The sequence below is a fragment of the Bemisia tabaci genome, chromosome 3 (genome assembly GCF_918797505.1).
Source record: "Bemisia tabaci chromosome 3, PGI_BMITA_v3".
Lineage (NCBI taxonomy): Eukaryota > Metazoa > Arthropoda > Insecta > Hemiptera > Aleyrodidae > Bemisia > Bemisia tabaci.
In genome coordinates this window covers 2,119,773-2,133,771 of record NC_092795.1, presented here as the reverse complement: position 1 = coordinate 2,133,771, position 13,999 = coordinate 2,119,773, and the positions used below count along the sequence as shown (strand labels likewise).

The 13,999-nt window shown below is 34.3% G+C and overlaps 1 protein-coding gene across 1 annotated transcript in view; it reads right to left on the bottom strand.

The window, feature by feature from the left end:
- Window positions 1-9,980: 9,980 nt before the first annotated feature.
- Pten (phosphatase and tensin-like protein) overlaps window positions 9,981-13,999 on the bottom strand; it is a 36,321-nt gene continuing 32,302 nt past the window's right edge. Inside the window, exons 11-12 of the mRNA XM_019054437.2 lie at window positions 13,814-13,891; window positions 9,981-13,098 (exon numbers count right to left, since the gene is read on the bottom strand). Of these exons, the coding sequence (XP_018909982.1) occupies window positions 13,872-13,891 (20 nt within the window). The 3' untranslated portion in view covers window positions 9,981-13,098; window positions 13,814-13,871. The remainder of the gene's footprint in view (window positions 13,099-13,813; window positions 13,892-13,999) is intronic.

Below are 13,999 nucleotides of genomic sequence, written 5' to 3'. Positions count from 1 at the left end.
TCTAAGAGTTGACTTCTGATTTCGAACAACTTGCTCTCATTGCCAGTTATTTCTTGTTCCTATTAGAATCAAAAATTGTTCAATGATGCCTAGAAAAATTATCTAAGTTTCCAAGTGAATTTATTTTTCACATCACTTCTCGAGTATTCACGAAATAACTTTGGAAAAGTCAGCTGCCCCTCTGGACCCCAAGTTCTCCATTAAATGACATCTCCCTGTTCTTTCATTCAAGGTACTATGTTTCTAGTGAGGGTAATAAACAAATTTTTCATAATTGTAGGCAAAATTCACATTCCTTTGTATTCATTTTTGCGCTCCTTTCTTATTTCAAAATTTTGCTCTGAATTTTTACCCAATCACAATGTTCACAGCTTGAGATTCTCATTTTCTTTGCCAGAGGTCAGTAAGACGAGAGAAAATGAAGCCCTTTTTGCTGTCTCTCATCACTGCTTAATCTTAGCTGTTGCTCTGCTTTTTTGTAGAGTTATTGCAACAATTATAATTCAATTTATCTCTGCCGTGAACAAATCTACCTGTAAATAGAGGTTGTTTAGGAAAGGAAGGAATCTACAATCTTGTAAAAGGAGAAATACCTTACATGGTTTAACTAACCTTTTTTATGGGTTTATGAATGTTGATAGCTCTAAAATGTTAAATGTATGGAGGATCAAAGGAACAATTTTTAAATTACTTCCCATATATTTGGTTAAAAAGAATTTCTCGATTTCCCTCATCATTGAGAGTGTCATCAAGAACAATCTGACGTAACTGGATGGTTGTCTGTCCAGCTTTAAATTTTAATGCTCTCCTCATTAAATTGCCAACCAATTCTTAACAACCTGATAGGCACCTTGTGAAGGTCATCAGGTTTCAGATCTAAGTCTTTCAATTTTTCAGATTGAAATGCAGAATTTGAACCTGAAGAATATGGAAGGTTCATTTGCCCATGAATATCTAACTTGCAAGTATTCGATAATTGACAGTTGGCACCACTTCTCCACCAACTTCATTTGCATGGGAAGCTCTTTGTTCCTCATCAAGTGACGAGAGCTTCATAAATTGAGTAAAAGATCCTTCCTGCTTGTTTTATCAACTCAGATCCCAAAAGACTTTAAACTTAAGCCTAATTTCATATGAAACTCTGTTTTTGAAAGACCGATTTTTCCAACCTTATTTTTATTTTGGTATCATCAAACTCAATAGAAAAACTACTTAATTTTCTACTAAACTCATATACATATTGAAATTACGTATTGAAACACAGAGAGGGGGAGGGTAGAGAGGAAGAGAGAGAGAGAATGTCAACATATTAGTCACCAAAAATGCAATGCCCTCTATTAATGTGGGATTTTTAGTTTACATGTTTCAGTAGTTTTAGTACCTTACTTCATAACTCTTTTCCCCTAGTTCCATGAGGCAAAGTTTTAATTGACGAGCGAAAATTTATTTGGACCCTAAATTATTCTTCGACACCAAAATATATTTTAGTGCTACTGAGTTTGTTAGCAAGTCAGGCCATATACTAAGATGACCTTTTACGTAATGTGTTTTCTTCTTGTTATTTTTCGAATGTAATAGTACTCAAAAAATGTTTAAGTGTAGGCTAAGTCTAGTTTGAGATCAGGCAAATTTTCAGAATTTTGAACGCTACAATGTTGCATTCACATTCTACTGTCATGAAAACCTAAAAAACACTACTGAAAGACTAATCATCCCTGTGGGACTCAAAATGTTGCAAGCTTCATTTATTGTCAATGGGAACTATCACGAAGAAAATTTTCTGGGAAGGAAAGAGTTAAAAGTTAAAATTGAAAAAATCCCAAATTACCAATTCACTCCTATGTCTGAATGTTGAGACGGTACAAATTAATTTTAAAATTGATTCTAGTGATGTCAGGTATGATTACTTGTGGAGGATGCCATCTATGGCAGTGAACTTACTGTACCGTCAAACGGGGCTACTTGGGACTACAGGCTAACATGGGACACTCGAGGGAATTTTCGCGTTGTTGTGTGTGGTAGCACTGTAATGTTTATTTTTGTTCTTCTGATGCCATAACCTCATTCTACATTACTCCGGCATGGCTGTTCATGACCAAGAAGAATTTTGAAACCCAAATAAGTATTTTAAAAAAAATATTTGTCTCTTTAATATTTTTTCGTCATATTTGAACACCGTTATACTTTCCTGGGGATCTCAGTACCTTTCCACCACATGCAAACTTTTTATATGTGAGTAAGTCACAAATGTGCCTCTGTTGATGGGGTCTGCTTCAGTTTTACAAAAATTTTCGTTTTCATCCCCAAAATTTCCAAAAAACCAAAAAACTAGGAATCGCTGGGTAACATGGGACACCCTATTTTCTCCTTTTTAGTGATATCGTTTCCATGTTTTCCAATTCTACCTTGCATTACAGACTAAGAGGGAGGACCTATTGGCAGTGCTTTTGAGATAAGAGATTTCCTGGGTTATATTCAGGTTTTTATCAGTTAAGTAGGTACTGATCTGTTTATGACAGGTATTTCGTAATTTTACAAGAAACATGGTCTGGACGTACAAAAGAAAACCAGGCTCTCGGACATACAGAGACTTCTCACAGAACTCATTGAAGAAAGCTGTCAAAGCAATTCGAAAGGGTGCTTCTCTGCGTAAGAGGGTAAGACGTCAACAAAATGTGGAATTCCGAAATCAACCCTTAACAGACATGTTCGCAATTTTTTGAAAGAATACTTTTCTTAATGCATACCTTTACTTACCTACTAAAGGTTGGTACCTACCTACTCAAACTGCCATAGGTGCCTCTTAGTTGATAACTTTGAAACGTTTTGACCTCAATATTAGCATTAAGTTCCTCAAGGCTGTCATGCCATTTTTGTTTCCTACTTTATTCTTTAAAAGACTTGTTCAAATTTACCAAAATTGTATTATTTTACAGATAAATGTTCAATTTACTTTTTTAAAAATTCAGTTTACTGTCCCATGTTGCCCTGAAAGAGCCTAACATGGGCCAAACACTTGATTTTCATTCGTTGTCCAAGTTACCCCGAGTAGGGGAGACCGGGGTTATGTTGGCCACGGGGCTATGATAACCATCGTGAGAATTTTGTAGAGGAAAATGTAAATTTGATGTTTTGATGAGCAAAAAGGTTGGCAGCGATGTAGGCTAACAATTTAAAATATCAACATCGATGGTGTCCCCCTCTGTTATGCTCTGTGCTGTAACATTCTTGTTTACCTTCGAAAATAGCCCGAAAACGCGATTTTTTTAATTTTGAATTTTGTTTGCTGTGGCGAGTATTTATTTTGTATCTTATTAATCTTTGTTTCTATTTGAAGTAGACCCCTTTCCTTTGATTTTAGTGTATGGATTTATGGCTTTTGACTCCTTGTTTCTTAGTTGGATGACTTTGATTTGAGGTAACCTCGATCGGGGCTATGTGGACCATTTTTCTGGGGCTATGTTGACCTACTAAGAAGACATACATTTTATACTTTTTTTTGCGTAAGGTTTCAAATCCATTCTCTTTGAGTTTAAAACGGTCCTATTTAGTGGAGAAGTAGATCTTCTTATTATTTTTTAAGTTGCTTTTCACGCCAACTCACTTATTAAATTTGATACTGTTCTTTAAAATTTTTTTTTTTTATTTTTAAATTTTCAGCTCCAAAGGTATTGAGTTTTACAAACATTACGAAAGATAAGTGTAAGGGCATAATACTAAGCTTTTTAAGTGCAATTACAATCAACTGAACAAGGTTAACATAGTTTCCTTACAGGTGGCTCACTTAGCCCCGGGGGTGGCCAATATAGCCCCAAGCAGGGGCTATGTTGACCAAAATGGATTTTCTTATAAAAACGCATGAAACTCACAAAATTAAAGTATTTTGTACAATGTTTTCAGTTGATTTTAATTTTACACTGTATGCTCAAGGATTAGAGCATCAAAGAAATGGCATTCTATTCTTCTGTTTCTTCAGACACAAGTTTTCAAAAAATCTGGTCAACATAGCCCCGGTCTCCCCTATCGGGGTAACTAGGGACAGTCGAAAATCGAAAAAAAAAATATAAGGGGGGGGCATAAATTTTTTTTTCCTTTAAAATTCGATATGCGTACCAACGAACTACCTTTAGCACAAAAAAGTTTGGCAAAATAATGTATGGTTCGTTTTGGAGAAGCTTTTTTGTGCTAAAATCGTCCCAAGTAGCCCCGTTTGACGGTATGGAAAATAATTTTTTGAAAAAGCATGAAGTTGTTGGTTTTTTTGCCAGGTTTGTTTTTGTTCTAAGTTTCCCAATCTTTGATGTTGTCCTCTTCTGTCTCAAGAATTGCTTAATTAGACTTTATCATCTTACTTAACTCAGTGCCTAACATATCACACTCGTCTAATGCCCTATTACACTGTTGGCGCATCTGTGGAAGTACCTCTTCTTTTTACCAAACTCAAAACAAAGACTGCAGCTCGCATTTGATACTTATCTCAATTGCTTTATTTCCTTCACAAGGCAGCAATCAACCACTCTATCTGCTTGAATTAATAATAGTGAAGGAGAGGGAAGGGGTAGGAAGTTAACCTCAGACTAAAACATCAAGAGTCCTCTATAGCCTGTACTTTTCCGATATTATTCCTCATGAATTATAAGACACTTATCACATTTTTCATTTCCTATTACTCTCTGTAGTAATCCAAAACTTCTCACAAAGATTATATTTTATTTTCTTTCATCCTCAAAATCTAAAGGCAGCTTACTATTGGGCGCTGACCGTATTTGTTTTGATTCTTTATAAAATTTTTCAGTACATATTACTCAATAATTGATGTGGAATTGGAGGTTTAAAAAAGAAAGTTGGTGACTTGCTTTCCAACACGGGTGCTTGTGGTGTTCGTTTTGATTCTTCATCAAATTCTTCATTACATATTACTCAATGAGTGACGTATATTTGACAGCTTAAATAAATAGGTTGATGCCATGCCATAATTTCTTGATCTTGTAAAGATCTCCATCGATTTGTAAAGTGTGAAAGGAAACAATGTGAGTGGGTGTATAGTTCAGATGCACTTTGGAAACTCACACTATTGGGTTAATTTTTTTGTCCTCTTTTTCCCCTCATTTGTATTCCATGGTTGAGTAATAAATTGTTTTTCTTTTTTTGTGAAGTTCAATCCAAAAGTTTGAATTTTATTTACTTTTTTTATCTGAAACTCAAAACTTCAATTGAGAAGGAACAGAGAAAGCCAGCGTTTCTGTGGTGCGTGCAGTGGTGGTAAAAAAGGCTTTCAATTTCTCAATTTGTTCTGCAATGCAACCTTCAGATTAATTCAAATTAATTTCAGATCTTAAGTTCAACTTAATTAAAATTATCGTAGAAGGCTATGAAAAACAAATTTATTTCATGTATTCACGCTGCCACAATGACGTCCACACCATGAAGACAGGCCACACTCCACTTTCATACTCAATACCTAGTCACTTTCTCTGTATGTCATTAGTGAATATTAAAGCTACTAGTTTCCCCACTGCCTGATCACAACAAAATTCTGATCCAAACTAAAAATCATCCCCAAGAAAACTAAATGGTAGAACCAACACTTGCTCTTACTTTCCTTTGCTGAGAAATGACTTTCAAGTCCATCCAAATTCCTCAAGTTAGAAAGCACAGAATGTATCCCATCAAGGTTGGCACCCCTCAAAAAACGAAGAATTCCTTCCAGACTAATCATATCATCCTCTAATTTTCAGCAAGGTCTATAACGTTAAGTGCTGTCAAAATAACTGATGTCATTATGGTCTCACAATTGCACAAAATTTATCTCGCCTAGTTTTGCTTGATAAATTTATCAGTCAGCATAATTTTAACATAAGGGCTGGATTTTCCACTGATGCTTCTGTCATTCAAAAACAAATAAAGGATTCAGCTTGAAAATGTTTCTGTCTTGACAATCCTCCCTCCTGTAGGAGCTTGTGAGCGTCAAAAATGATTTTAATACTAATTGATGCATCATTTTTGACTCTGTAATTTTAATCTTCAACATGCACCTTTCCATTTTTATTTAGGAATATTTGTTAATGGCGGGTGAATAAGAACCCCACGAGGATCAAGTGCTGTTAGAAGAGGCAATTCATCACATCATAATCAAATTGTTCATCAGTGTCTTTCATCAGTCAAGGATCGAAACCATGTACGTCGTCTTTTTCCTCCTCGCAGCACTCCATCTTGAAATCATCTTGCTTCATCTTTTAATTTCAACACATAATTCTTGGATTTTTTTATAGAATCTTTTGTATCATAGTGTATAAATTAGTTATTTAAGGTTGACACGCTCGAAATTCAACAAAAATCTGAGTGTATCAGTGTGAAGGGGGAAAAATTATAACAATAATCGGTTGGGATCTAATTGTTTCTTTTCTCGAATAAAAGGAAAAATCATATAACTTTTTATCTAGAATAATGTTTTTGATAAGTGTTGATGAAATAATATTGTAAATTATTGTTGTCTTTGTTTGTTTGTTGTTATTGTTATGAATGATTAAATTATTAATTGTAAATATCCCTGTGTAAATAGATAAATTTTATATATATTTTATTACTCCTTTTTAGGCACCTATTTGTTATTAACTTCATTTCTCTTTCTTTCTTTTTCATCCCATCAAAAGAGGAGCCTTGTTCTCTTACTTTCAACGGCGTTTAAGAAGGAGTTCGTTTAACTGTCAGTATGCAACCCTCTGCATCAACTCAAAATAACCATCTCCTTTTTTTAATGGAATAATTTGTTTTTTGTCTCTTTGTTATTCACTGTAATTGTCACCCTTCTGTTTCTTCATTTTCATGCTGTGACTGGTCAAATTACATGCTATTTTATTTTTTTATTGAGTATGTTTGCAACATCAGCTGATTGCAGTGTAATACAGTCACTTGTCTTTTAAATTATTATTGCCTCAGAAAATGTATTTTCTCTTCATTCTCTGATGAATTGTTCCTGATTATATAGGATTTACAAATTAACTTTTTCAAGCAACATCTAAAGCATATTTCAGTATTTTGGTAGAGTTTTTCTGTCAGTTTTTTCCCCTTGATTAACATCAGAGATGAGTCTTCAATCCCTCTCTTCACCTGTCTCTGCTTTTTGTGAGGAAGAGTGTTGTAGGAAGCCCGCAAAATTTCAGGGGTAACTCTAGACACTACATCATTTTGAAGGAATCATTACATCTAATCATTTCACTTCAATGTTTGTATCAAAGGCAGAAGGGCTCATTGTCTTCAAATTCTTAATAATGTGTTTCTTAACTAATTTCAATGTAAAAACTGGTTATAACGTGGATAAAAAGTGTGCAATAGATCAATTTAAGTGCAGTAGGCCATTGGGTGCCGCTTGGGGTTAGTTTTTTGTCTAATTGTTGCCCCACCTTGAAATATCACTGGCTTCCTAAGAAGCAGATCAATGGTCAATCATAGAACTGTGTAGGTACCTCTAATGTCACCTATCTATCCCAATCGATATTTGTAAAACATGGATGCACTTTTTTTTTGTATCACTGAGTTGTCTTAGCATATATATAAAATCTGTATTTTATGAAGCAAAGGTTTCTATTTTTTTTAAAAAAAATTCTGTCTTGATGATACCTTTTTCTTTGTTAATGAGTGGCAAGAGACCTTTTCATGAATAATTTTGTCACTGTTGCACTACTTCAGAATATCTCATGTAAACAAATTATTTTAACCACAGTCAATGATAATTCCAAATTTTCTAATCTCGAGTTTTCAAGGGACAAGTCTGGAATAGACTAACTGGTTCGCTTTAGTTATGCAGAGGCTTTCTAATTTTTATCGCCTTCTGTCTTAGAAGTTAACAAAAAGAAAAAAGACTTGGTGAACTTGCTCTTTGCAAATGCCTTGGAAGAAGCAAATGACGCTGGTTACTGACCTGCACATTCCCGTTTTTACTTTAACTTTGATTCATCATCAAGTGCATTATTTGGGGCCACTACGGTAGCTGAATTTTGGTAGGATTGTAAATTAGGAACTAATGAACTGCAGGTTGTGACAGCTGGGCTGTTGAACTTGTGTATTTTATTGTCTCCAGAGTAAGTCTGTTGATGATGGACTTAAACTTGTGCATTATTTTGTGGGAGGGGTTCTTTCTGGATGCCAGAAAAAGTAAGAAATTTTCTCTTGTAAGATATGAGTTTTCTCAGCAAAAATTGAATAACTTGTACGTGTGCGTGTGTGTAAGATAATTTGCAGCATAGAATGTAAGAAAGAATAAAGTGTACAGAATTTACTTTTTTTGTTATCATGATTTTAAGGTCTGTTATTATTTTCATTAATTTTTTTAAGTTTTTAATTATGTGTATAGTTTAATTATGTAGCTATGAGTATATATTTACATACTATTTATTGAACTAACTAGTTAAGCTTCCATGTGCATAAGCAATGTGTACAAGCTGGTGTGTATGCATGCGACTGGAACACTGAGGTAATTTTAGTAAACTAAATTTAAAATTTATCCTCGTCTTTTTATCTAATATTTTCTAGAACCAACTGTTCGCGTTCCCATGAATACACCTTTCTCCCAGATTATTGCCATAGAATAAGTACACGATGTCAACATGAGCGCAAGCCTCTGCCATCCACTTCTCCTCCAAGCGAAACTGTTTCACTAAATACTGTGAATGTCTGTGATTGGCTAGCGTTTTGAAGTGGCTGAATGATAGCCGATATAATAATCTAGTCTAAAATTTTATGTTTTTTTCCCAAAATCATCCAAGCATACTTATTTAATATTTATATGTGTTTGCATACTTCTATATACGGCTTTAAACATGAATATCTGTCCAATTTTAGTGAAGCAGATTTCAATAAATACGAAGATGGCTGACTCAGGGAAGAAAAGTGTTGAAGTAGTCTCTTGTAGGCTCTGGTGACGCTGTCTACTTATTCTATGTCATTGCTTCCTCCGTTGTTGCATTAGTCTTGCAAGCAAGGTCAAAGATACAAATCAAATGAAAATTCCTCGTATTAATCGATTTTTCAAATTTTTGGACAGGTTAAAAGTCTATTTAGTAAGGGAAAATAATAATTTAAAATATCTGCTCCACACTTAAAACTCACTATTTACATAGCTCTCCTCTACAACTGATCTCATTACAATGGATCGCGTTTAGCAGAGTGGACGAACACCAGTGTAGTGTTTTCAAAATCGTGCTATTTTTTTTTTTTTTTTTTGCGTTTAAAAAATACCTAATGTGACCAGTTCTGTGAAACGAGCCCTTAACTACAATTATTTCCAATTTGACTTATCAGTACCACTGCATAGAGTAAGAAAATCGGGAAATTATAGCACAAGTTTTACCCTGAAACCTCAAAAATTAATAGAGATATATTAGATCCTTGAGTAACTTTTCGCATGGAGAAAAAGAGCAGCTAGCACCAAATGAACTATAGGATGGTGCATGACCTTATTGAAAGGCGTTTAGAGGGCAGTTCCTGTGGAGAGTTTGAAATCGCCACTTTTAAAGTTTTTCCCGAAATTTAACTCTGTTGGACAGTTTTTCCTGGAATATGAAGTTCCCTTTCACAGATTAGGTCACAAATGTATCTGTGATAATAAAATATACACAATCGTTTTCCTTTAAAACTGAATTTTATTTTGCGAGGAAACAAAAACTTTTTGCTGTTCTAGGCATTTTTTAAGTGAAGATGAAGATAAATGTTCCTCACAATATTGTAATCGCTTTGGTTTCCCTCTGCTAAATGCTATCCGATTATTTGCATTAAAGCTCATTTACAATCTATAAGATTTGAGCTTCTGAGGAACTAGAAAATATAGAAATGAGAATCAGAACATTGTCAATGAACTAATCAAAGGTATCAAAAATGGCGATTGCAAATTGTAGAAGGTTTCAGTTCGTCACCACACGACAAAAATATGGCCATCATCATGGATGAAAAGGGGGTTTGAAAAAAATAGGAACTCAGCAGTATGAAATGCCTAAAGAGAACTCTTTTACTGAACTTAAAACTTGAACAACATAATTCGAAGTAGAAGCTCTCTCCAGAACTAAAATTCTGAATAAAGCAATCCAGAGTCTTCTGATCGTATGTATTATCATTTTCCTTGCTACATTTATAGCTCGAGTCAATCGGCAGACTGAAAATTCAAGGAGAATGCAAACGCTCTATTAATATCAATTAAAAGGTAGAGCAAATTTATTCTCATAACGAAGCGGGAAATGACAATGAAGTATCTCAAGCCTGTGAAACAATTTTGTTAAATGGTGAAAACTCTCGAACCACATATCTGGATTGGGGACTTGGCAGACTTCCTGTCATAATTTTACTTTTTAAATGGAAAACTACTCAATGGTAATCTTTCCTCTCTGTGCGATGCAAATTCTATGAAAACTTCGAGGAGTTATGTTGATATTTTTCTTGTTTAGGAAAATAAAGTAGGAGCGGAGATTTTAAAAAACGGCAAATGCGATGCGCGATTTGGGAGTTTCACCATTGAAATAATGCAAAATTAAGACTTAAACATTTTAACTTGATGCTGGAACTATAGTGTTGAGGTATCCCAGTCGAGTCATTCCTTGGAATAAAATACTACAAACTATCAGTCAAAATACTACAGAACATTTAAAATTTAAATTATAGAGTAATTCTTTTTTTTCTTTTTTTTTGTACATCACCGAATTTCTGAACACAATTTAAATACGAAAACACCTGCATAAGATCCCTGGAAAAATTTACAAGGTAATAATTACAAATTAAAGAGTACTTGAAGTAAATCACAAAAATGAGATATGCTGTCTTGATAGGAAAGCACTGTCACTAATTTATCGAAAAATACAGGTTTTGCAACTGAAAGATAGCACTAAAATAACCGAACTGAGGTTCAGAACTATTCTAAAAGGAAAAATTAATTGCACAATTGCAAAAGTAGTTGAAGTATGGCGGCTTTTGAAATTTATGAGACTTATAATGGAGTTGCTGAATGCGGCAGGGTTTCTTGATTAACCCAAGAAATTTTCTACAAAATTTTGCGAGAAAAACGATGGTGCCTTTGATTGCTTCTACAGCCAGTTCCTAAGCTCAGAATAAAGCTTCACAAGTTGTGGCTGTAATGGAGATGGCCTGTGTCTTTTGGAGAAACCTGTAGTTGTCTATGGATTCGATCGAGAGATAAGGCTGAATATCTTAACACAATTGTCATGCTGTGCAGTGATCTCCAAGTCTCAGGATGGCGATTTTTAGCCGACAATCGTTACCGATAGTTCATGTAGAGGTGGACTCATGTAAGAATGCAAGCTATCTCCTTTATTACAGCCTCAACTTCAAGAGCTTAGGCTGCGCTCCTTCAGTGGCATCATTGTGTTTCTGATGGAATTTTACGGTGGATAAACGGCTGCGTCGAAAACCCCTGCTGAATGCTAGAACTTTATTCTTGAATAAATTTCTTCAATGACAAGGAGAAATTTTTAGAAATGGTGGAGAAACATTGGTGATTGCACTGGGCTACATAAGTCGGATTTTTACACATTTCTCTCCTGCCAGAACATTCTGTCACAAAAAATACTAACGTATATTAAAAATTTGAGATCTATTATGAAAACATGTTGACCTCATCTTGTCACTGACTGACACTCATGTTAATCACAACAATCATTTTTTCGGTTTTCATGTTAGAGCAGGGTCACCAGTCAAACTAAAACGTTCTCTCAATCTGTTTTCAGTAGAAAAATTAATCTTTCCACTACTTCTTGGATCTCATTAGCTCAAAGAAATCACTGCCAGCCTCTGATTTTGAAAAATGTTTATTTCAAAGCTTTAGACACATACTTTGAAGTTTTTGAGACAACTTAAGTTTTTACGTTGTATGTTTCAGAATACATATGATCAAGGTCATAAATTCAACAAATTTTTTAAACCAATTTTTTTTTTAAAATCTTGGTGGATTGGAAAACTATTTCAATATGGTTCTTTTAAAAAGAAGCTCATTCATCAGGATTCATACAGACAAAACACAGCAAAAGTCAAGGACTTATGACTTGTGGGGACTTTTCTGAAGTTTTTAGCTAGTTTTCCCGATAAATTTAAAGGCTTTGATTAAGGGCGGAAAAATTCTGGAAAATTTGCAAGGAAATTGATGGCAAAGACTGATGATCATTCAAAATTAGTTAGATGATGAGTCAACACTCAGCACTGAAACTGAGAATGAAACTGAGGAAAAAACCAAAAGAAGATACAAAGGAGAATCGAGGAAGAACGGAAAAATGAATGAAAAAGGGAAAGTGTAAAATCTTGAAGACAAATAAGCAAGCAATATTTTCCCCAATGATTTATAGCCCTGAGATTTTTATTATTTAAAACAGCTAAAAAAATTTTACAACTTAATTAACTTAATTCATTCTTGGTGCTTTATTTTATTTTCGTTCTCATACAAATTTTGTTAGATGAGTGGAGTTGTTCAGTTGAGAAGAAAAAAAGTCAGATTGGCTGCATGAGGCTAATGAGATCAAACAAGCTTAAACCGCACCTTCAAAATTATTACATGTAATATATTGTTTCAAGGCGGATTGAATTATGATAAATAATTGGTTCTGGATCAGTTGAATAATGAACTTGATTCCAGGAGAAAACGCTGTCTTTAAAACTACAAACATAAGTATCAAACTAGTCAAACATTAGTCAAAGTTTGATCATATAAATTTGAAAAATTGTCCTGTTTTTTCATCTTAGCTTGACACGGTACTTCACACCACAAAATAAATTTCAACAAGAGCGAAGATGAAAGGACCAATTTTAGTGAGTCACTGGACTGCTACTAACCCTACAGGAACTAAATAACAGCGCTGTCAAGAAACCTTTGAGTTTCCAAGAAACAATATGACACCAGAGATGTAATTGCACTTAACTCATAGAACATACGCACTTTTATCTACAAGGAGAACATAATTGTGATATTTTAAACATTTCTTATTCATAAGGTGACCGAAAATGAATTCCTTTGCAACATACAGATACTGTAAGGTAGGTAAGGTTGCAAATTCTTCATTGACAATCCGGAGAAATTAGGATGAATGAAAAAATGAGATTTGGCACCTAAAAGAGGGAAAAAAAGCAAAATTAAAATCTAATTGAGAAATACTAAGAAATGGGTGAGTATCCCCGGGTAAGCTAGTCAGACTACCCTTCATCTCAGAGTTTTGCTTTCACCATTAATCGTTATTAAACAGATCTTAAAACTCAAGTTTTGGGGCATTTTGGCCACCTCATCCTATTCATTTTTCCTGTAACTTCCAAAAACCCATTTCTGAAGGCAGTGAAGGCACTTTTGGAAGAGATGGTACACCACAAAATAGTCTTATTTTGACCTGAGGAATCAACCTGAAAATATTGTTTGTTAAACATGTGACACCCTGTACAAATCTTGCCTTGCCTCTTTGGTATCTTTGCCTTGCATCTTGATTCGTTTTCTTTTAAAATTTTAAACCAAGTGAAAGCTTTTCAACTTTGGCAACGGAAGTACATATTTTTTTCATTAGCCTTTTATACATGTATTGAAATCTCCATTCTTATTGTACTTCCAAGGAGCTTACGAGACAAGGGAGTTTTAAGAATCATCTTTAAATGTTTTTACAGTTACTTATACAGTTAAGAAGAAAGTGAGATTTATTACGGTTGCTGTAGAAAAAATCTAGAAATACGCATGACGCATCAATGAGATTTTGTACGGTTCAGGCTGATGGTGAGTTCACTAAACATCTGTTTGATAAGGCTAGATGAACATTTAAGAAAAATTTGATTATGATCGTACCATGGATAGGGGATTTCCAACTGGCTCACAAACAAAGCTGCCACTTAGTCAAAAATTACTACAGATGCGTTGATTCACCTGAAAAAAAGAAAAGAGACTAAAGTTATAGGTAAAAATTCATGAGGATCAAATTGATCAATAATAAATCTGAGGTCCATCAAACTTTTGACAACAAAACAGGAACAA